This window comes from Delphinus delphis, chromosome 8 (genome assembly GCF_949987515.2).
Source record: "Delphinus delphis chromosome 8, mDelDel1.2, whole genome shotgun sequence".
Taxonomy (NCBI): Eukaryota; Metazoa; Chordata; class Mammalia; order Artiodactyla; family Delphinidae; genus Delphinus; species Delphinus delphis.
The window spans coordinates 67,146,648-67,168,126 of NC_082690.1; the positions used below are offsets into that span (position 1 = coordinate 67,146,648).

Here is a 21,479-nt window from a genome sequence, read left to right on the forward strand (position 1 = left end):
GGGCATGTCAGCCTGCACCCCACCCCCATCCCATCCCAGCCAGGAGGGGCAGGGCGGCTCTGGCCCAGTGCTTCTAGGCTCTGGTCCTGGGTTGCGGAGGGGGCTCGCGTGCAGTGTCGGGTCCAGCACTGGTGGGGCCTGCTGCCAGGAGCCTGGAGCCATCAGTGTGTTCTTCAGATGCCTGCTGGTGGGGAGATGAGGACATGTGATTTGTCAAAGTGAGTCAGGAGGGAAAGCCAAGGCCAGGTGGCCGCCTCGGTAAGAACCTCTCTGGGTTTCTGTAACTACAAGCTCTTGATTGAGCGTAATACAGAGCACCGAGGAGCCCCTCATTAGGAGGCCGTGAAACACCGCTTGGGCTTGGCTTTCCTCTTGCCCGGCTGCTCACCGAAGCCTTCTTCTTTCATCTCCAAGGCCGTTAATTGGCAGCCTGAGCCCAGAGAATTACCTCAGGAGATGGCTGAGGCCTGGGTTGGATTCTGCCTCCTCAGCCCCTCCCTACTCAAGTCCCTGAAGTCTCCGCTGCATCCTTGAGCTTACGCTGAGCAGGGTCGGGAGGTCTTGAGGAGTCCGGCCCACCACCAGGTGGGGAACGGCTCATAGACCTTGAACGCATGGTGCCTTGCGGCCTATGTTCGGGAATTCAGGTTGTGCACTGCTCAAGAGCACCGCATCTAAGAGGCATCACCCACATGGTAGACGCACGCTAATTTATGTGGGAGCACACTGATGGCGCAGAGACTCTAGGTCTCCAGATAGGTAGCAGGGGGGAACCACCTTTGACCTGAAGTCACAGTGGCACTTGGGCCGTGCACAAACTCTCAACACAGTCTTGTGGGTTCTGTGCCACGTGCACTGCAGCTGCCTGTGCAGTCTTACCACCTGATGCCCCTTCATGCCTGATTTCCAGGCCCCTGAGCCTTTGAACCTGACGCTGTTGCCTCACCTGGGGGTGGGGGGCAGAGAAGGTCAGAGTGGAAGAGGGGCACTCAGAGTGTGTGTGCTGCTGGCCCTGAGTGTGCCCCCATGGTGTGTGTGTACATGGAGCTAGGGGTGCTACCACCAGGCAGAGCCATTCACGTCACGCAGAAATAAACTAACTCCATCTTTCGTTTTTATCCTGAAGAAGGGACGTCTCTTCCTACTTTGCCTGCAGGTGCCACCTGGGTCTGCCAGGCCCTTCCCTAGCTCAAGGGGACACAGCCTTTAGCGCCACCACCCATGTGGTGCCCTCCGTGCCCCTGGGTAAAGTGTCAGCTCTCTAGTAGCTACAGCTCTGTTCCCAGGATCAGCCTTGACCTGGACCCTGACTCATACTCATCCTAGTCTCTTAACCTTGGGGCTAGACCCAGACCTGTGGCCCTGCCTGGTGTCCACTGTGTCTGAGCCCCTTGCCTGCACCCTACCTGCCCTTCAGAGCGCTCAGCCAGAGGCAAAGGCAGTGTCCAGCCACGGCAAGCAGAGAATTGAGTTGAGAAAACACTTCTGAAAGCAGACCTAGGGAAGGGGTGGGGTACAACTGGAGAGCATTTGCGATATGGCATCCTTTGACACTGTGGTCCCACTCCAGGAAATTTGCGCTTAAGAGAAAATCAAGGATGTGTGCACAGATTTTGCCAGAAAGATGTGAGTTGAAGCATTGTTTGTTCTAGCAATAGCTGGAAATAAACCAAATGAACATCACGGGAAGGAGTGACAGATCACAGACAGCCCTCTGCTTTCATACACAGTGAGTGTTCCCAGAAATGTATCCAAATGTCAAATATTTGGAAGTTGGACACCTGCTTATTTTTAAAAACTAACAATAGCTTTTAAAGTTATGAGAGATGTTTGTATTCCCCACTGGCCCCCAAGTTAAAAACATTATCAAATCACTAAACATGCCTAACCCTTTAGACACAATCTTTAATAATATGTGTCTTAGTTTGGGTTTCCCCGAAAATAACAGGAGACAAAAAATTGAATGCAGTGCAGGTAGATTATTTGCGAAGTGACCCCAGGAAATGCTGATTTGGGGTGGGGGGTTAGGGGAATGAAAAAGGGAAGGAGAGAAAGCCAAGAAAGGGTGATTCTTCCAGCAAGTTACCACTGTGGGCAACTGGAACTTACCTCCACCAGGGGCTCAGGGAAACCATGCAGAACATTCCTCTCCCCAGGGGTGGGGGAGTTGGGGTATTTATCCACCACCGCCCATCAGTCATTGGCTGCAGCTGCTCCTGAGGGTGTGGGCTTCCTAGCACCAGCCAGAGAAAGCCCTGTGGCAGAGTCCCAGGGGCTGGGATGGGAAGCGATGTTGGAGTGCCCAGAAATGGGAAATGCTGAGGGGAGTCTGTTACAGTATGTGTCTAGATTCTCTATGTTTTTCTTTAATCTGTTCTTTTCTTTAACAATTCAACCTACAGGTGGCAAAGTAATTCAGAGGATATTCATTTGAGAATGAAGATTTCCTGCTTGATTTCCCATCTTTGTCACAGTTTAATAATTACTAGCATCAACATTTCTGTTTCTATTTCCCACTGGTTTTTATAAAATACTAAGTCCCAAGTGCAACCTCCAATTAAGTGCATAAAGAATAACAACAATAGCTAACACATATAAACACATACTGTGGGCTAGATTTACTTAATCCTTGCAGCAATGCTATGGGGTAGATATTATTACCGTTATTGTTGCTTTATAGATAAAGAAATGGGGGCTCAGGGAAGTTAAGTAATTTGCTCAAGGACATTATGGGCAAAGCCTGGCAATCTTGCTCCAGAGTGCACGCTCTGTCTGTGTGACTGCTAGAAATGGTCCCCCAGCTGATTGATGAAAGCCTGAGTGTGGCACATGACAGGGAGTTGAGGGGTGTCAGTATTAATGTAGATAAATGTAGATTTTTCAAACTTGGATATATCAACACCATCATGGCACAAAACAGTTGATGGCTGTAGCAGGTCCAAATTTAAATCTGTTAACTCGGTTGGGCTTGAAACATTGTTTCATCATTTCCACAGGCTGAAATGAGTATTATTTTAAGACACATTGCACCAAATGAGGGAAATTCATCTCAGTCAGCTGGGGGGCTGCCTTGACCCTTTCCCAAGGGATGAGGAGGTGTTTAGCGTCAGACATTAGGGTGGGGGGTTGCTTTGCCATTTGTTAGTGGGCCCCTTGTGCACACCATCTCCACCATCCTGCCCCAGAATCCTCCTTGTGGGGGGGCTGGCTCTGTAGCAGTACTTCCATGCCCCTCAAAGTCAGGAGCGTTACTGCCACTGTTCCAGCCACTCTTGAACCCCAGTTTCCCTCTACTTTCTGAGATCAATGCCTGCATCTATGTGAGACCACTGTCATGCCCCCCACCCCAAAACGCCCCTCGCACTCCCGCCTGCCCTGCCCACCTCCACATGCAGGGACTCTGCCTGGAAGGGGGGGGGGGGGGACTAGTGCAGCAGCCCCTCCTTAGGAAACCAACAGCAGCTCAGCTCTTGTCCTAGCCCCTTTATTTCTCCTTTTCTCCCATCGAGGAAATCTTTCTTTCTTTCTTCCTCCCTCCCTCCCTCCCTTCCTTCCTCCCCTCCTACTTTTCTTTTTTTCTTTCGAGACTAAGAACAACAGCCCTGCCTAGTGACCGTATACCTCCAAATCCAGTGTATTATACAAGAGAAAGATTCCTTTCTCTTCCCACTGTTCCGGTTATCTATTGCTGCATGATGAACCATTTCCAAAACAGCCACATAAAACATGCATTTTCTTTTGGTCTAGGGTCGCCAGATAAAGTACTACAGATATTTGACCTGTAAGTACTGTACCTATTTAAAGTTAAAAACATTAAAATTTATCTTTAGGGCTTCCCTGGTGGCACAGTGGTTGAGAGTCTGCCTGCCGATGCAGGGGACATGGGTTCGTGCCCCGGTCAGGGAGGAGCCCACATGCCGCAGAGCGGGCTTGCTGAGCCTGTGCTCTGCAATGGGAGCGGCCACAGCAGTGAGAGGCCCACGTACTGCAAAAAAAAAAAAAAATTTATCTTTAAACACTATATGGATAAAAATTTAACCCCAGTTAAATTTGAATTTTAGATCAACAATATATAATTTTTTAGTCTAAGTATGTCCCATGCATATTTGAGACATACTTAGACTAAAAAACTACTCACTGTTAATCTGAAATTCAAATTTAATGGAAAGTCTTATATTTTTGTGGGGTTTTTTGTTTTTGCTTTTGTTTGAAATTGGGCAACGCCGTCTTGGTCACAGTTTTGTGGGTCAGGAAATTGGGTGGGGTTTGTAGCGGTTGAAGGGTGCCCTACCATGGTGGTTCTCCATGCACATGTCTGGTGCCTGGGTACTGCATGGCCTCACACTCTTCCTTCAGGTGAAGTCTCATCCTCCAGGGCTTTTCCATGCAATTAAGGACTCTCACAGAAGGGCAGGCTCAGGTAGTCAGACTTCCTACGCGGAGGCTCTGAGACCTGGCTCTGAGAACAGGAAATGAAAGCTGTCAGTCTCCTAAATCTTGGGCCTGTCAGTCAGTGCACTATCCCTTCCTCCTCATTCTATTGGTCAAGCAGTCACAAAACCCACCTGGCTTCCACAGCAGGGGACACAGACCTCACCTTTTAAGGGCAGCAGTGGCAAAGCATTTGCAGTCATCTTTAATCTATTGCATCCACTGAGAAGGAATAGATTTTCGGCCACCCCAAAGCTTGACTACTGTGTGTGTTTCTCTCTTTCAGCATCCCTTTCCTAAGGCAATGAGAACAGCTCGTTTCAGCTTCTGTCTGATTGGGAGAAGGGTCCTCGGAAAAGAGGATATTCAGAAGGGTAGGGGAATTTCAGTTAGTGTTTCAATGTATGATTCCTCAACAAAACAAAACCATAGCATTGTAACAAAAAAAAAATCATAGGGTTGAATAATATATAACAATTCAGAAAGATATGAATAAAATATTAAGTGTAAAAATCAGGTGACAAAAATGTGTTTACAGTATAAAGTTTTAAAAAAATGTTACACTATAAATGTTGGAGAGCTATATGCAAAAATACTAGCAGTAGTTTATCTGTAAAAGGTGTGATTCTGGCACATTTTATTCTTTCTGCTTGTACATGTTTTTGATATTTTATAAAATGAATATGTGTCACTTTTAATTTAGAAAAAAAGAGGTTATCATAAAATAAAACAACAAGGAATCCGCTGTCCTCCTAATTATTAACCAGTTCATTCTTTGTACAAATTCTACTGGGTATCTATCATGTACCAGTTTCTATTCTAGGCACTGGGGATTCTGCCATGAACAAGCCAGACAAGGTCTTCTCCAGAGCCTCTGGGGAGAGCAGGCCCTGCCAACACTTTGATTTTGGACTTCTAGCCTCCAGAACTTGAGAGAATTTTCTGGTTTTTTTTCAGTCACCCAGGTTGTGATAATTTGTTGCAGCAGCCCTGGGGAACTAACACAATCCCGTTATTCCTTGCATCTTACTAACCAATGATATAGATTTCCATTCGGAAGTAGGTAATCTAATTGTCCCCACTTTACAGATGGGGAAACTGAGATTCTGTGAAGATCAGTAGTTTGTCCCAGACCCCACAGAGCATGGCTTCCACAGCAGGGCCAGGGCTCAAACCCTGGTTTCTCGTCCCCAGTGTTTAGGCTGTCTCCATGATGCCACAGCTTGTAGACCTGGGTTTCCAGCAGTTTCTATTAAGTCTCATGCAACTGTTTCTAAGGTCATCACTCCCTGTCCTGCCTATCACCCTGCAGTGACAAAGAAACCAGCCCTGGGGGACTCTCTATGACAGGAGTACCTCCTCCTCTTAGCTAATGAGGAGGAAATTGTTCTTGCATCATGCCCTGCCCTGTTCCTGCATCTCTAACTGGCTGCTGAGTCCACGCTGGGATGAATGGGACTCAGACAGCTGTTTCCAGGTGTGCTCACTGCCATTTATCAGCAGCTGCTGATAAGCCCTCTACATCATTTTGTTTAGGCCAGGGTGTACCCCTCACTCAAGAAACCTCAGCCTCTCCTCTGACAGGCAAGGAGCTAGTGCCATTGTTTTCTTTAAACAACTTTTCCTCCAGATTTTAAAATAAATACATGCTTTTTGAAAAACAAAAACAGAAGAGATAATGAAGGACAGAAGAAAATAGAACTGACTTATAGGCACCAGCAGTTCTTATTTATAAATGTGCAGAAGGAAAAAAAAAACTATGTTCAGATATGCATCTGGTTATGCTGTGCATACAGACACATTCACAGAGCAAATTCAACTATGTTTAAAAATGAACAGTTTTACATAGACTCTTTTTCCTTTTGGAGAAATCTGGCCATAAGAAACAGTTTTGTACTCTATCCTAAGCATTTCTCCAAGGTTGTTAAAGATTCTTTGTAAATACCATTTTTAATGGCTGCACACTATTCTATCAAGTAGATCACCACTTACTAATCATTTATTATCTATTACTAAGCACTCAGATTTTTTTCTAGTTTTTCATTAACTTAAAGAAAACACTGTTGATTGGGATTGACATATATACACTAGTATGTATAAAATAGGTAACTAATAAGAACCTGCTGTATAAAAAAATATAAATAAAATAAAATTAAAAAAAAACCCACTGTTACAGACATACTTGACGTAAGACTTTGTGTACCTTTCAGATTATGCTCTTGGCCTGAAATTATTGGGTTTAAGGCTACACACATAACAGTTTTACAGCTTTATTGAGGTACAATTTAGAAACATAAAACTCACCCATTGCAAGTGAATAATTCAATGCTTTTTAACAAAGTTATACAGTCGTGCAATCACCTCCGCAATCCAGTTTTAGAGCATACTTGTCACCATAAAACATTTCCTCAAGTTCTTTAACTGTCCAACTCACTCCCACTCCAGCGCCAAACAATCACTGATCTACTTGATATATAGATTTGCCCTTTCTGGACATTTCATATAAACAGAATCATACAATATGTACTCTTTTTCTACATGACTGCTTTTACTTAGCACACTGTTTTTGTGATCCAGTGATACAGCATGAATTAGGACTTTCTTCCTTTTTACTGCTGAGTAGTATCTCATTGTAAGGATACACCACATTTTGTTCATCTAGTTATCTGTTGGTGGAAATGTGGATTGTTTCCAGTTTTCGCCTATTAAGAATAACAGGGCTTCCCTGGTGGCGCAGTGGTTGAGAGTCCGCCTGCCGATGCAGGGGACATGGGTTCATGCCGCGGTCCGGGAAGATCCCACATGCCGCGGAGCGGCCGGAGCCTGTGCTCCGCAACGGGAGAGGCCACAACAGTGAGAGGCCCGCGTACTGCAAAAAAAAAAAAAAAAAGAATAACATAGCTATGAGTGTTTACCTACAAGTCTCTGTGTGGACATGTTTTTACCCATTTCTCTTGAGTAGATACCTAGGAGTGGGTCATATGGTAAGTTTCTATTAAATTTTTGTAAGAAATCACCAAACTATTTTCCAAAGTAGCTGCATCATTTTACCTTCTCACTATCAATGTATCAAGGTTACACTTGTTTCACATCCTCACCAACACTTGTCGTTTTGATTATTGCCATTCTGATAGGTATGCATTAGTATCTCTTTGTGGCTTGAATTCACATTTTCTTAATGACTAATGATGTTGAGCATCGTTTCATGTGCTTCTTAGCCATTTGTATATCTTCTTTGGAGAAATGTCTATTTGAATCTTTTGCTCTTTTTTTTTTTTTTTTTTTTTTTTTTTTTGCGGTACGCGGGCCTCTCACTGTTGTGGCCTCTCCCGTTGCGGAGCACAGGCTCCGGACGCGCAGGCTCAGCGGCCATGGCTCACGGGCCCAGCCGCTCCGCGGCACGTGGGATCCTCCTGGACTGGGGCACGAACCCGTGTCCCCTGCATTGGCAGGCGGACTCTCAACCACTGCGTCACCAGGGAAGCCCATAATTTTTTAATTGAGTTGTATGTCTTCTGTTGTTCTTTATACATTCTGGAAAAAATCCTTTATCAGATATATAATTTACAAATCTTTTCTCCCAATCTTTGGCTTGTCTATCATATTTTTATTATTTTTTTATTTTTATTTTTTTAAATATCACAGATGAGGTCTTTTATTTGTCACCATTAAAAGTCTGATTTTTAAACAGATTCTTGGACTGGTGGCTCATGTGCATCAGCTCTTTAAACTTTAGCACCTGTCTCATCCCCAGTAGCTTTTCCAGAACTACTACCTTCACCTTGTAGCTCCATGAGTTTTCCCAATTCAAACTTGGGTTTCTTCAGCATTTTTACTTTTCTAACAAAGACATCATGGAGTGGATAAATAGATTGGCAGGCCTTTTCTATGTCTTTTCCAATGCTGTCTGGAATCAATTTATTGACCACTTCTTTCAAGTCATTTGTCTCCACCTCTCGGGTCATGATTTCCATCATCTTCTTGTGGATCTGGCGGACCTGCTGGTGCTGGGCATAAGAGGTCTTCCAAATCTGATTATTGTGTTTTTTAGTAAAACCCACACAGAAGAGACGAAGCAAATAACCATGGGTAGTCTAGACATCAACGTGAGCTTCAGTCATGGTCTGCCATTTTTTGACCATGGAGCACATTTTGTCACGGGCAAGGTCCATGCCGTGGAAATTAGTCAGGCAGTTTTTGCCCTGAACATCCTCAGTAATAAGCTTGAATTTTCTAAATGCGACTTCATCATTCTGCAGATCAGCAAGGTTCACTTCAAACACACAACCCTTGAGGCCATCAGATGTGATTTTGGTTCCTTGAGTTCTCGTGACTAGTGTTTTCCCAATATTTCTTACATTGAACATAGCTGGTGCTTTCACATCATACCAATCTTTCTTAGAAAATGGGTCAACCACTTTCTTCTTGGCTCCCTTTTTACCGCCTTTCGTAAGGCGCTTCTTCTTTCCGACCGCCATGGTGCTGCTCTGAGAGCCAAAAGGCTATCATATTTTTAAATGATGTTTGTTGAAGAGCAAAAGTTTTTAATTTGGTAAAGTCCAATTTATTTTTTTTGGATTACCCTTTTTTGTGACTTGTCTACGAAAGCTTTGCCTTACATAAAGTCGCAAAGATTTTTTTTCTCCAAAGATTTCCTCTAGAAGTTTTACTGAACATAATTTGAAAATGATTTTTGTTTTTTCATTTTGAATATAATCCATGGTAATTTTAACAAATTAGAAAATATAGATGAACAAAAGGAGGAAAATACAGGTCACTCATAATCGCACTAGCAGAGTTAAGCCACCATGAATGTTTTGTTGCATGTGTGTATTGGTTATCTATTGCTTTGTAACAAATTACCCCCAAAACATATTGATTATCTCGAAGTTTCTGTGGATCAGGAACCTGGGAGCACTTTTCTGGGCGCCTTTGTCTCAGGATCACTCACAAGGCTGCAATCAAGTTGTCAGTGGGACAGCAGTCATTTCAAGGCTCGATAGGGAGAGAACACGTCTCCGAACTCACTTACGTGGCTGTCGGCAGCCCTCAAGTCCTCGCTGGCTGTTGGTTGGGGACATCGACTCCTTGCCACATGGGTCTCCCCATAGGCAACTCGCAACACGGCAGCTAGCTTCCCTGAGAGGAAGAGAAGGAGGTAGGGCGCCCATCAGAAGCCATAGTCCTTTTGTAACCTAGTCTTGGAAGTGACATTCCATCATTTTGCTCCCTGGTCTATTCATAGAAGTGAGTCACTAGGTCCAGCCCACTCACAAGGGGAGTGGGGATCACGGGACCATTTTAAAAGGCTGCCACATGTCCTTGTTCGTTTTCTCATGAATTAGGAGGCACATGTTTACCTGTGAAACATACAGATGCAGGGGCCCCTTTCTCGATTCTAGATTCTACTGGGTCAGAATCTCCATGGGAAATGCCTCTTTCTGTAAGCTTATCTTTTAAAAATTCTACAGGTCACTCTAATAGGAGCCAGGGTTGAGAGAGTCACTGGCAAATATAAATGTAAGTGGATGTTTCCCCACATGGATCACAACTGTGCATATTGCTTAGAAGTGTGTTTTCCCCCTCAAACAGGCTTGAAGATAAATGTGCCTCAGTTCCCAATGTGGGGCTGCCATATCCTCTGCTTCCCAGGAGCTGTGTCCAAGGGGCCGTGCCTAGCAGTCATGACCCTCACTTCTAGGGGCTTCAGGGGAGCTAAGGGGGTGGCAGAGGCTGCCTGCCTCAGTGTTTGGCCCAGAGCAGCTCTGACATCAATTCGTCTGTCCAGAGGACACTTTTAGATGCAAGTCTGCTGGTGGGAGGACTTTATGAGAACAGGAATCCCTGGCTGTGAAATTACTGGCATTTCATGATGTGACAGAAGATTTACAAGCTGCGTGCTGTGCTGTGCTATAAAACCAAGCCCAGCAGTTATGCAAGCAAGCCTGCAAGGCAGGCAAAACGCAGGGAGGTGGCAGCTGGAAATAAAGGAAGCCACCACCCCACTGTGCCTGGGACCCCCTGGCCCTGACCACGCATGCACGGGGGGCTCAGGTCAAGGTTCCTTCAGCCATATCCGCCTTCTGGGGAGGCTCACCTGGTAGTCACTAGGGAACAAATGTGCAAGTAGTGTTATGTGAGGTCATGGACTCAGAATGGAAGGGGTTTCAAAGGTCCCTAGGAACCTGATGTTCCCTTAACACCTTCCTTGCTAAGACACCATTCTGCTTCTTGATATTCACCCCTATGACCCAGTCCAAAGGAGACACCCAGAATGTACTCTCCCATGACCCTATTTAATTTTTTTTTATAATTAAAAATTTTTTTGTCTTCCCCACTAAAATGCAAGCTTCCTGACAGCAGGAACCTTGCCTGTCTGGTGCTCAAAGTATTGCTGGACCACAATTCATATATGTTGACAGAGCAAATGAAAGAATGGATATTTGGATACTTCCAGGGGTGGGGAGCTCACCATCTTACAGGCCAGCCTGTCCTATGCCTGGATGGCTCTTGGCTCTTCCTCAGCTGGCTGCCATCCACCTCCATGTGGCCTTCCTTCATTGTCCTCATCTGTAGGGCACCCTCTGAGCAAGCCGCCTCCTCTTCCCCATTGCAGCCATCCAGAGATTTGAAAACAGTGGCCACCTGCATGCTTTTCAAGATGAATTCACCATTTCTTTCGGCTCTCTCTCATGTATCAGTGTCATCCTAGCCATCCTCCTCCAAAGGGCTCTAATGGGTCACTGTCCCTCAATAAGTTAGGTTAACTCTTCTGAGACCCTTAGTAAATCTTGGCAGTTTGCAGATTTTGAGACCCTTCTCCCCCAACAAACATTTAGATCATTTCTTTTTTTTTTTTTTTCAGTACGCGGACCTCTCACTGTTGTGGCCTCTCCCGTTGCGGAGCACAGGCTCCAGACGCGCAGGCTCAGCGGCCATGGCTCATGGGCCCAGCCGCTCCGCGGCATGTGGGATCCTCCCGGACCGGGGCACGAACCCATGTCCCCTGCATCGGCAGGCAGACTCTCAACCACTGCGCCACCAGGGAAGCCCTTCCTTACTTTCTTTTTTTAAATTTTATTTATTTATTTGGCTGCGTTGGGTCTTTGTTGCTGCATGCGGGCTTTCTCTAGTTGTGGAGAGCAGGGGCTACTTTTCGTTGTGGTGCATGGGCTTCTCATTGCGGTGGCTTCTCTTGTTGTGAGCATGGGCTCTAGGCACATGGGCTTCAGTAGTTGTGGCATGCGGGCTCAGTAGTTGTGGCACACAGGCTTAGTTGCTCTGCAGCATGTGGGATCTTCCCAGACCAGGGATTGAACCCGTGTCCCCTGCCACTGTGCCAGCAGGGAAGTCCCTTTTCTTACTTTCTGAGCTTTGGTTTCCTCAGTAGGAAGATAAGGGTGACAACTGTATAAACTTCTCATCTGGGTTAACATATCCAAAGCTTTTGGCACAGTGTCTGGCATCTAATAATATCCTAAGTTCTCCCAAGAGACCAGAGAGCAGGTCTGTTGTTTCTCATGATTGTATCCACAGTGCCTGGCACAGTGCCTGGCATGTGGATGACTCTGAGGGAATTGTGCCGATTGGGGATTGTCTGTCAGTGTGTCAGCTAGATATTGCTGTATAACAAACTACCCCAAAACTTAGTCACTTAAAACAGCAGCCGTTTTATTTGCTTGCGGTTCTGTGAAGCAGCAATTCAGGCTGGATTCAGCTCAGTGGATCTTCTGCTGCTCTCACCTGGGGTCACTCATGTGGCTGCAGTTATGGGCAGTTGACTAATGTTGAATGATCCAAGATCCATTACACACATCTCATACGTCTGACAGGTAGTGCTGGCTGTCAGCTGGAGTGCCTCAGTTCTCCTCCATGTGGCCTTACCAGCAGGCTAGCACGGGCCCATTTGCATCATGGTCCCAGGGTTCCAACGGCAGCCAAAAGATAAGCCCTAATTCACAAGTGCTTCTGAAGCCTCTGCTGGTGTCTCATTTACTAATTTCCCATTGGCCAGGGCAGCTCACACGGCCAAGCCTGGATTTAAGGGATGGAGAAATAAACCCCACCTGTTGATGGGAGGGGCAGCAAAGTTGCATTGCAAACTACAGGATAAGAGGGATTATTGCAGCTATCTTTGCAAATCATCCACCACATTTAATACTGGGATGTAAGATAGAGGTTGGGAGGGGGCTGGAGGCTCATTGCATGAGGGAGGTGGCAGAGAGAAGTGCTGAGCACATGTGACAGTCAATCCACAACGGCCACATGTGGAGGACACTGGTGTCAGTGAGGAGACTTTACTTCACCTTCTGCCTTAAACCACAGGGAATCGTATCATCACATCTGACAGAACTGCAGAGACTGGGCTCGCTCTAGCTTGCCTGAAGGAGCAACTCAGCAAGGTCACCTGCCCCAGATCCTTACCATCCAACCTCTGCCCTCCTCCGTGAGGGCTTTGCCCTTTAGGCTTACAGTATGATGACTGCAGCAGTTCCCAGAGTCACAGCCAGGCACCTGTAGAGGGAAAAGAAAAAACTGTTCTCAGACTCTAGCCCAGCAGTCTTCCCCTTATATAGCTCTTTGGCCATAACTGGGCCAAGAGGGTGGGATTACCGTGGTTGCTCATACTAGCTTCCTGGGCCTGCCATAGTAAAATACCATACGTTGGATGGCTTAAAGCCACAGAAATGTATTGTCTCACAGTTCTGGAGACTAGAAGTCCTAGACCAATGTGTTGGCAGTGCCATGCGCCCTCTGAAACCCGAATGAAAATCTTGGCTTGCCTCTTCCTAGCTTTGGGTGGTTTGCCCCAAATCCTTGACATTCCTCGGCCCATAGACACATCACTTCAATCCTCCGTCTTCGCATGGCCTTCTCCCTGTGTCTTCACATCATCTTCCCTCTGTGCATGTGTGTCTCTGTGTCCAAATTTCCCCTTTTGATAAGAACACCCCAGTCATATCGGATTAAGGCGCACCTTAATGACCTTATTTTAACTTGATTACCTCTGTTAAGAGCCTATTTCCCAAAGAGGTCACATTCTGAGGTGGTAGGGGTTAGGACCACAACTCACAATGTTGGCTTCAAAGACTAATTATCTGAAGTGGAATTGATGTTGGGAGTGAACCACAATGACCCCTACAGCCCTCGAATGACTGAATGAGTGAATGAATGAACATAGTACTTGGAGGCTCACGTGGAGTCAGGTAATAGTTTCCTGGTGAGGTTTGTAGGGTAAGTTTAGCCCTAGAACTCACTGAGGATATTTGGGCACTTGTGCCTTCTGCTTATGACAGATTGTTGATCACAGTTATGATTTATCTCTGGCTGCATCTTTAGTCAGGAATACAACCCCTCAAAGAGAACCAATGCTGTTCCTCTGAGGAAGTCTGACAAATCACATTATGACATGGTTTCCAGGAATGCATCATGGTGAAAAAAGTCCAGCCTGCTTACACGGATGCTCAGCGAGTACCCATGAGCACCCGCCTTGTACACACAAACTGGTGTGACCAGGGCAATGCAGGACAGCAGCCGACTGCCTAGCAACACCACCTCCCTCGCTCCCACCTTCCATTACCCCTCTCCTGTGCTGGGGGCGGCCTTCTGGGGCTCTCTCCCCTTCAAGGCAGCTGCCCATGGGCAGGACGGCTGGATGTCACTGTGTTGCGGGTGGAGGGGACTCTGGATACCCTACTCACAAAACTTAACCAAAGTTGCCTTGCTGTTTTAGAATATGTTAGGTCTACCCAATCCCAAACATATCACACACTTCTTAGAAGCCAAGCTTAAAATCTGCACCCACCATTGAAAAGCCCTGAGTAATACATGATGCCAGATTAGGGGCTGCCATCCTGTGGAGGAGACACTACGTCACGTACCTTGTTCTTCTGAGGTGGTGGGACTGGGTGAAGTTGGGGTTTCAGAGTGCCCCTGGGAGCGTCCAGGGTTAAAAACAAAAATCTCCCTCGCACAGTCTATTAACTATGAATTCATCAGAGCAGATCCTTTAAAAATGTGCATCTACCTCCTCAGAGAGCTGGCCACTTTTTATTGCAGAGAGTCAGCCACTTTTTATTGCAATTGTTTTTCCCATTAAAAAGGACGGGGTCTTGGGCTTCCCTGGTGGCGCAGTGGTTGAGAGTTCGCCTGCCGATGCAGGGGACACGGGTTCGTGCCCCAGTCTGGGAAGATCCCACATGCCATGGAGCGGCTGGGCCTGTGAGCCATGGCCGCTGAGCCTGCGCGTCCGGAGCCTGTGCTCCGCAACGGGAGAGGCCACAACAGTGAGAGGCCCGCGTACCGCAAAAAAAAAAAAAAAAAAAAAAAAAAAAAAGGACTGGGTTTTGACCAGTGGAAAGGGGAGAGCAGTGAAGTCAGGGAAATCAGTTTGCAGCCTGGACACTTTGAGAAGGTCAGACCCCTGTGAAAGTAGGTGTTTGGGGCCTTCGAAGTGGTAGAGAAAAAGGGTACAGAATGGACGAAGAAGGGTGCCAGAAGCCGTTGTCATTCTGACCAGAGCAGGAAGCAGAGGAGTGCTTCAGCTCACAGTTGCCTCTGCCACTGGAAAAGAGTGATTTTTCTCCAGTAACAGCACCTGCCCTTGGACTTGAACCCGCTCCTAGGTAATGGTGTCACCACCCACCCAAGTACCCAGCTACTCTAGATGCCCCCCTTGTCCTTATTCAACAAGTCTTGCCTATTCCACTTCTTCAGTATCACTTAACCTTTCCCTTCTTCCCCATCTCTGTGACACATGTTAGTTCAGAGCCCTGTACTCTCTTCCTGCCCCCATCCCCCTGCCTCTATTCATCCTCCATCCTGCCCAAGATGGTCTTGTGGAGTTGTTCATCTCATCACACCACTGCTAGGCAGCACATCTTCTGTCTGCCCCTGCAAATCCACTCTATCCCACTCTTGGTCCTGGGGACGAACCTGTATGGACCACAACAATGGCCTCCTTTGGCTTCTAGCTTCTGGTTGGATCTGGCCAATGGGGAGTACCAGCTGGAGGTCAAAGGGGGAGGAGAGTGAGGTTGGGGTCTTTACGCCTCCTCACTGTGGAGTCCCCTTAAACAAAGGCCACAGCTCCTCTCAAGGTGACCTTTGCATGACTCTCTCAGTAACTGCTCCTTCCCCTCCCCCCCTCCTACCAACAGCCCTCATGTCTCTTGCTTCAAGTATGGCATTTTACTTACCCAAACCTTAGTAAATAGCCTTTCTGTTTAACACTCCTCAAATTTTCCTCATCTGAGTGTGTCATCTCTTTCTGTTGCATCCCTGAATGATTCAGTTCTCCTACTCGAAACCACAGAGGTTCCCACAGCCTTTAAAATAAAGTCCAAGTTGATGATCTTGGGATTCAAGGTTCTTCAGCACCCCATTTACCTTTCCAGCCTAGTTCTTGTCACTGGCCTTCACTTACTCTAAAATCTACTTATAAGGAGTCATTCGTATGTACCCTCAGATACTTGCCCCTCTGAGCATGCTGTCCGTACGCCTGAGCTCTCTCTCTCTCTTTCTCGGCCTGAAGGTCTGGCACAGTGCCTAGCAGAGAGTAAACTCTCAGTAATTATACAGTGAATGAATAAATGAGATTTTTGTGTGTGTGTGTGTGTGTGGTACGTGGGCCTCTCACTGTTGTGGCCTCTCCCGTTGCGGAGCACAGGCTCCGGACACGCAGGCTCAGCGGCCACGGCTCACGGGCCCAGCCGCTCCACGGCATGTGGGATCTTCCCGGACCGGGGCACGAACCCGCGTCCCCTGCATTGGCAGGCGGACTCGCAACCACTGCACCACCAGGGAAGCCCATAAATGAGAATTTTTGAGAACCTCACTTCCAGGCCCAATGTCATGCAAAAGCATATTTATGGGTACATGTGATTCAACTCTTAAGGCAACGTATTTCATGCTAATGTAAACCCAGGCACTATACACTCTCCTTCCCTAAATTTTGGGGACAAGTGGCAAGGGGAAAGTGAGGAGGCTTCTAGACACCAACCAGCACAAGGTTGCATAACCCTGATCAAAGCTTGGGAAGAACAATGGCATCTTCCCCAAGCAGGCTGTCTCTGATGATTCCTGGATGAATCACCGTGGAAAAAATAGAGCGAAGATGTTCCAGAGAGCCAGACATGTAGTCAAGTAGGAAAGTCTTTCCCTTCAGGGTGTTCTCATTTAGTAAATATTCCCCTGCTGTGAGCTTTCTTAGGACGGGATGCCCTGGTGAAAGGTAGGGATGGAGCGGGAGACGGGTGGGGGGGAGGAAGAGGGGAGAAGGGTCAGTGTAGCTCAGCCCACAGGGGAGGTTTCCTGGAGCCAGGGAGCTGAGTCCATCACCTAGATCCAGGTAGCCGAGTCCATGATCTGGAATGAGGGTATCGAGGCCCATTAGACAGGAGACCAGAGGGCCTGTAATGCTTTGGGTCTCCCCTCATTTAGGTGGGACAGCTAACAGAGCAATTCACCAATCCTTCTTACTCTGGGTTTGACTGTTGAAGAAACAATTTTCTGAAAATCGCATGAGGAATTCTGACTTGTGGGTCCCAGTGGGAAGGGGAGGCTAAGGAAGAGGATTTCGCGTTTCCATTTTATACCGCTCTATACGAATAGCGTGCAGAGGTGTTAGTATTGAAAAATGCCAGAGAGGTTATCAGTGGAATTTTGGACCAATTGGTTTTTATACTTTATTTCCGTATTTAAAAAAATAATAATAAATGTTACTGAAAATCAGTGCTGCTACTGTACCTCTAAGATTTCCAAGACAGCCCTGAGTTCAAATGTTCTGTCCCTTTGGTCTCACACAACATAGAAATGTCCCAGAAATTCCGACAGCGTGTAAGAATGTAAATCTCCTCACCCACCTGAAAGCTGTGCCAAATCTCACCTTGGTTCCTAATGTCTAAGATAGAAAATATATTCAAATTTTTCATGTCTCGTAAGAACATTCTCTCTTCCTTTCCTCTCTGAGAGTACCCTCCCAGCTGCTCAGACTGGTAATACATTAATTTTTTCAACAGTCTGAGGGTGCACACACGCTTCTATAGTGTTGTGTGAGTCTGCCGATCCCCAAGTTTAAGAATGTTTCCTCAGGCACTAGGAACATTCTGGGGCCACTCACTATACCTAAAAATGGAGGATAACCCCCCAAGCTGTCTCCAGTTATAGATGCAGAGACCTGGCCTCAGCCAGGGCTGCTGGTTTCCATTCCTGTTCCAGAATCTTATCTTTTCTCTGGAGCTTCATCTTACCACATCTTAGCAACTACTGTCTCTCTTAAAGCAGAGGCAAGATGTTCCATTGGTGACGTGGCTGGAGCTTCCGAATCAAGCTTCTCCTGAAGGCAGACCTCTCATTAGATTTTGTTAAAAGCCAATAAATTCCCCTTTTTGTTTTCAAGTTGGGATTTTTGCCTTAATATAAAGATCCCTGGGATTTCCTTGGTGGTCCAGTGGTTAAGACTCCACGCTTCCACAGCAGGGGGTGTGGGTTCTACCTGGGGACAAGATCCCACATGCCAGCGAGGCCAAAAAATAAGTAAATAAATAAAGGTTTGACATAGTGCCTGGTACAATGAAGCATTCAATAAATTTAAAAAAAAATTGTGGGGCATTAAATTAAAAAAAAAAATTCCCTGAATGGCATGCTATGCTGAAGGTAGCCTAGGTCTGTCCCAGGTCTCTGGACCTGGTGAGGACCTAATGTCTCCTACTCCCTGCTTGTTCCAGGCTGCCATCGGCCCTCAGATTCCAGACATGACAGTGCCACCCTGCCACCAGCCCTGCTCAAGCCCCTGCCCTGTATAATCTCCCTTGGCTTCCTGTCTGATAGCTGGGGTCCCACTACCCCTTGGAATAACCTTCAGATGACAACTGCCTTCCATGTCCTGACTAGATTAGTCTGGGAACCACAGTGAAATGAGTCTGAGGTCAGGGGAGTAATGGGCACAGCTATGGGGAGCTGTCACAGCAGAGGCTGGGACAGTGAGGCAGGGGTTGACGGGCCCCATAAGTGAGACGTGGAAAGAAACAAAGGTGCACACATATTGATTTCTCAGTAGAAGTTCTCCTTCCTGGAGCATCTCTTGGGACCAGCAATTCTGGACCTGTGGCTTCCTTCCCTCAGCACAGCTGCTACAATTGCACAACAGAGAGAGGGCAAGAGGCAGGCAACCACTTGGAAAACCATTTGTTAGTGTATCTAGTAAAGGTGAAGACATGCATATCCTTTGACCCAGCAATTCCACATTTAGGTATAAACCCTGGGGAAACACATGCACATGGCACCAGGATATACATACCAAGAATGACCACTACACCACTGTCATAACAGTCAAAACCTGAAAACAACTCAAAATGCTCACCAACGGTAGTATGGATAAATATATTTGATATACCCACATAGTGGAATACTATACGGCTATGAAGATGAGGGTACTACAGCTGCATACAACAATGTAGATGACTTCCATAAACACAACCGAGCAAAAGAAGCCAGACAGAAACCCCAACGTGATTCTATTCATGTAAAGCTCAAAACAGGCAAAACAAAACTGTTTTTTTAGGACTGCAAGCTTAAGTGGTAAAACTAAAAGAAAAAGAAGTAAATGCCATAAAAATCTAAGGGAGAGGGAGAGTGTGATCAAATAGAGATACGCAAAGGGCTTCAGAGTGCTGGCAATATTTCATTTCTTGATGTCAGTGGTGAGTACGTGGGCATTTGCTTTACAGTTATTTATTAGAATGTATAAGGTTCTATGCACTTTTCTGTATGTATGTTAATTTTCAGAATTTAAAAAATGAAAGGGTGAGAGGGCTTTGTTTTAAGAAGAACTTGGATAAGGGTCTCACTCTCCAAGGCTCTCTGCTTCAGAATCCACCATCATGGTCCTAGAGGAGGGACATCCCTGCCTGATCCTTGCATCCCCGCCCTGCCCCGAGAATCAGTCCCAAGGCCACCAGCACTGGCAGAAGCAATCTCATCCTTGACTAAGCCTGACTCAGCCGTCCCTGATTGGTCTCCTGGGCTCTTGCATCGTAAGGATGTAATTGAGTGTGCTCTGTGGGAGACAGTCTGTAATGAATTTCCTAGGATGGAAACCGAACGGAAATCAAAAGAGTTGTGCCAGATTGCCGGTGTGCAGCACAGCTGAGGAGCAGTCCTGATATGCTGGCCCAGGCTGGCGCCTGCTACGCATGTCTCATGTCTGGTTTCGTCCTCCTCCACTTCCTCCGCTCAGGGGGCCGGTGTGCGTGCCAGCTCTCTGAGTGAGCCAGGAGGGTCGCATTAACTCAGGCACCTTCTCACCAAGACCCCTTCTGAGCATTCAGAGTGTTTCTCTCCACAGAACTCAGCAAAAATAGAGCTAATAATAATAATAATAAATCATCCTGGCATAAATAAAGCAGGTGCCCGTGTCCGGCTGGTAGTAGGCGACGCATTGCTGCTCTGAGGTGGGCAATGCTGAGGCTGGGACTGCGGAGGCCACTGCCCCCGAGGAGAGAGCCCAGACTGAGTCACCCGTGAAGCCCAGGAGCTTTGTTCAAGGCACTCGGGTCCCTTGTTTGGGGCTTGGGGAGTGGTGAGGCCAACGTTGAAAAGACCCTAGTCTCTGGGACGCTGTCACCCGATGACTTGCTATGCAAATGGAGTCAGACTTTCCTCCTTTGTCCCCAGCAAGGCAGGGTCAGAAACCCTGTCCTCAACTCCTTTGCTAGGGATTTGTGGAGGTAGATCTTTGTTGCTGCCCCCTTTGCCCACTCCCTTGCCTGAAGTCACCTCTTCCTCTCCTTGGCCTCAGAGGTCACTGCTGCCTGGGCTTGTGGATACAAAAGCTCAGCTCAGATCAGGGGCCCTCCCCTCAGAGGCAGCTAGTAAGTTCCTGGGACCAAACACACTTGGCGAGACCTGAGCTTGGAGGAAGCTCAGAGCAGCCTAGGTAGGCTACAGTAAAAAAGAGGGATATAGGGACAGGCAGGCGAAGTCAGGAAGGAGCCTCTATCACTGACTACAAATAGAAACGTCAGTTTGTGGTGCAATGAAATCACCATATATGGCTTGGGAGGAAATTCTCTGCAAGGAACTGCATGCAAATAGGTCATCAAGTAATGGCAAAAATATGCAGCCAAATGGAGGTGCCTCTGCAGGGCTTCTGTGTCTCTAAGGGCTAAGTAAACTCTAGGAAGACGTAAGGACTCAGAGCTTCATGCCACAGAGCGGGGCCAGGAGATGCTCCCTCTGCTTCCCTGCCCAGCCCCCTGCCTCCTTCTTGCACTACCGGGACCACTCTGAATCTGACTAGCATCCTTGTTCCCTGTTGCTGAGAGCAGGCAGGGACCCGGAGATTGCCTGAGACACTTTCTGGTGACTAATGCAGTACTTGAACAGGAAACAGACTGGAAAGGGCTTAGGAGGAGCTATAAATAGCTCATGTCCTAAAAAATCTAACTTAGGAAGAAATGGAATTAACACACTGGAAGGAGAACAAGGAGATCACAGGCTCCAAGCAAGACGAAGACTTCTCCTGGGAAATGAGCTTTTCTCCCAGATGGACCTCCATCTGCCTTGTACGAGTCAACTCCATCAAGTGTGCACTGCTCAGCCTTGAGGTTGACCAGCCAGCCCTGCCTGCCTGCCAAATGATGCCCTGAATTGTCTGTGGTTCTGGGGATCAAGCCTTGTAGGGATCATGTAAGGGCATGTGTGTGTGTGTGTGTGTGTGTGTGTGTGTGTGTGTGTGTGTGTGTAATGGGGGTCACTGAGACTCGCAGCTCAAGGACTATGAATGGTCTCACTTTTTGGGGAAGTAAAGAATTGAAAAAGTGTCAGGAATATCCCTTCTGCTTGCCTCAGTTTCCCCTCTATCCGTTGGGCTACGGCAATCCCTTTCCATCTTGAACCCAGTGAAGAGAGGGGAGAAAAAGCTAGGAGATCTAGCTTTAGAATGAATGGTGGGTCAGAAGACTGTGGTTCTGATACCAGCCAAGACACTCATTTGCTGAGTAACTTGGATACTCAACTTCACTAAGACTGTTTGCTTTTCTATAAGT

At 47.0% G+C, this 21,479-nt stretch overlaps 1 protein-coding gene across 1 annotated transcript; it reads right to left on the reverse strand.

Moving 5' to 3' along the window:
* Window positions 1-8,178: 8,178 nt before the first annotated feature.
* LOC132429112 (small ribosomal subunit protein eS1-like) lies at window positions 8,179-8,912 on the reverse strand. The gene has a single exon (XM_069540887.1). The coding sequence runs from the start codon at window positions 8,907-8,909 to the stop codon at window positions 8,526-8,528; it is 384 nt and encodes a 127-aa protein (XP_069396988.1). The 5' UTR covers window positions 8,910-8,912; the 3' UTR covers window positions 8,179-8,525.
* Between the last annotated feature and the right edge of the window lie 12,567 nt (window positions 8,913-21,479).

Excerpts from the sequence above, each read along its gene's own strand:
- LOC132429112 (XM_069540887.1), bottom strand. The coding sequence starts at position 8,909 with ATGGCGGTCGGAAAGAAGAAGCGCCTTACGAAAGGCGGTAAAAAGGGA.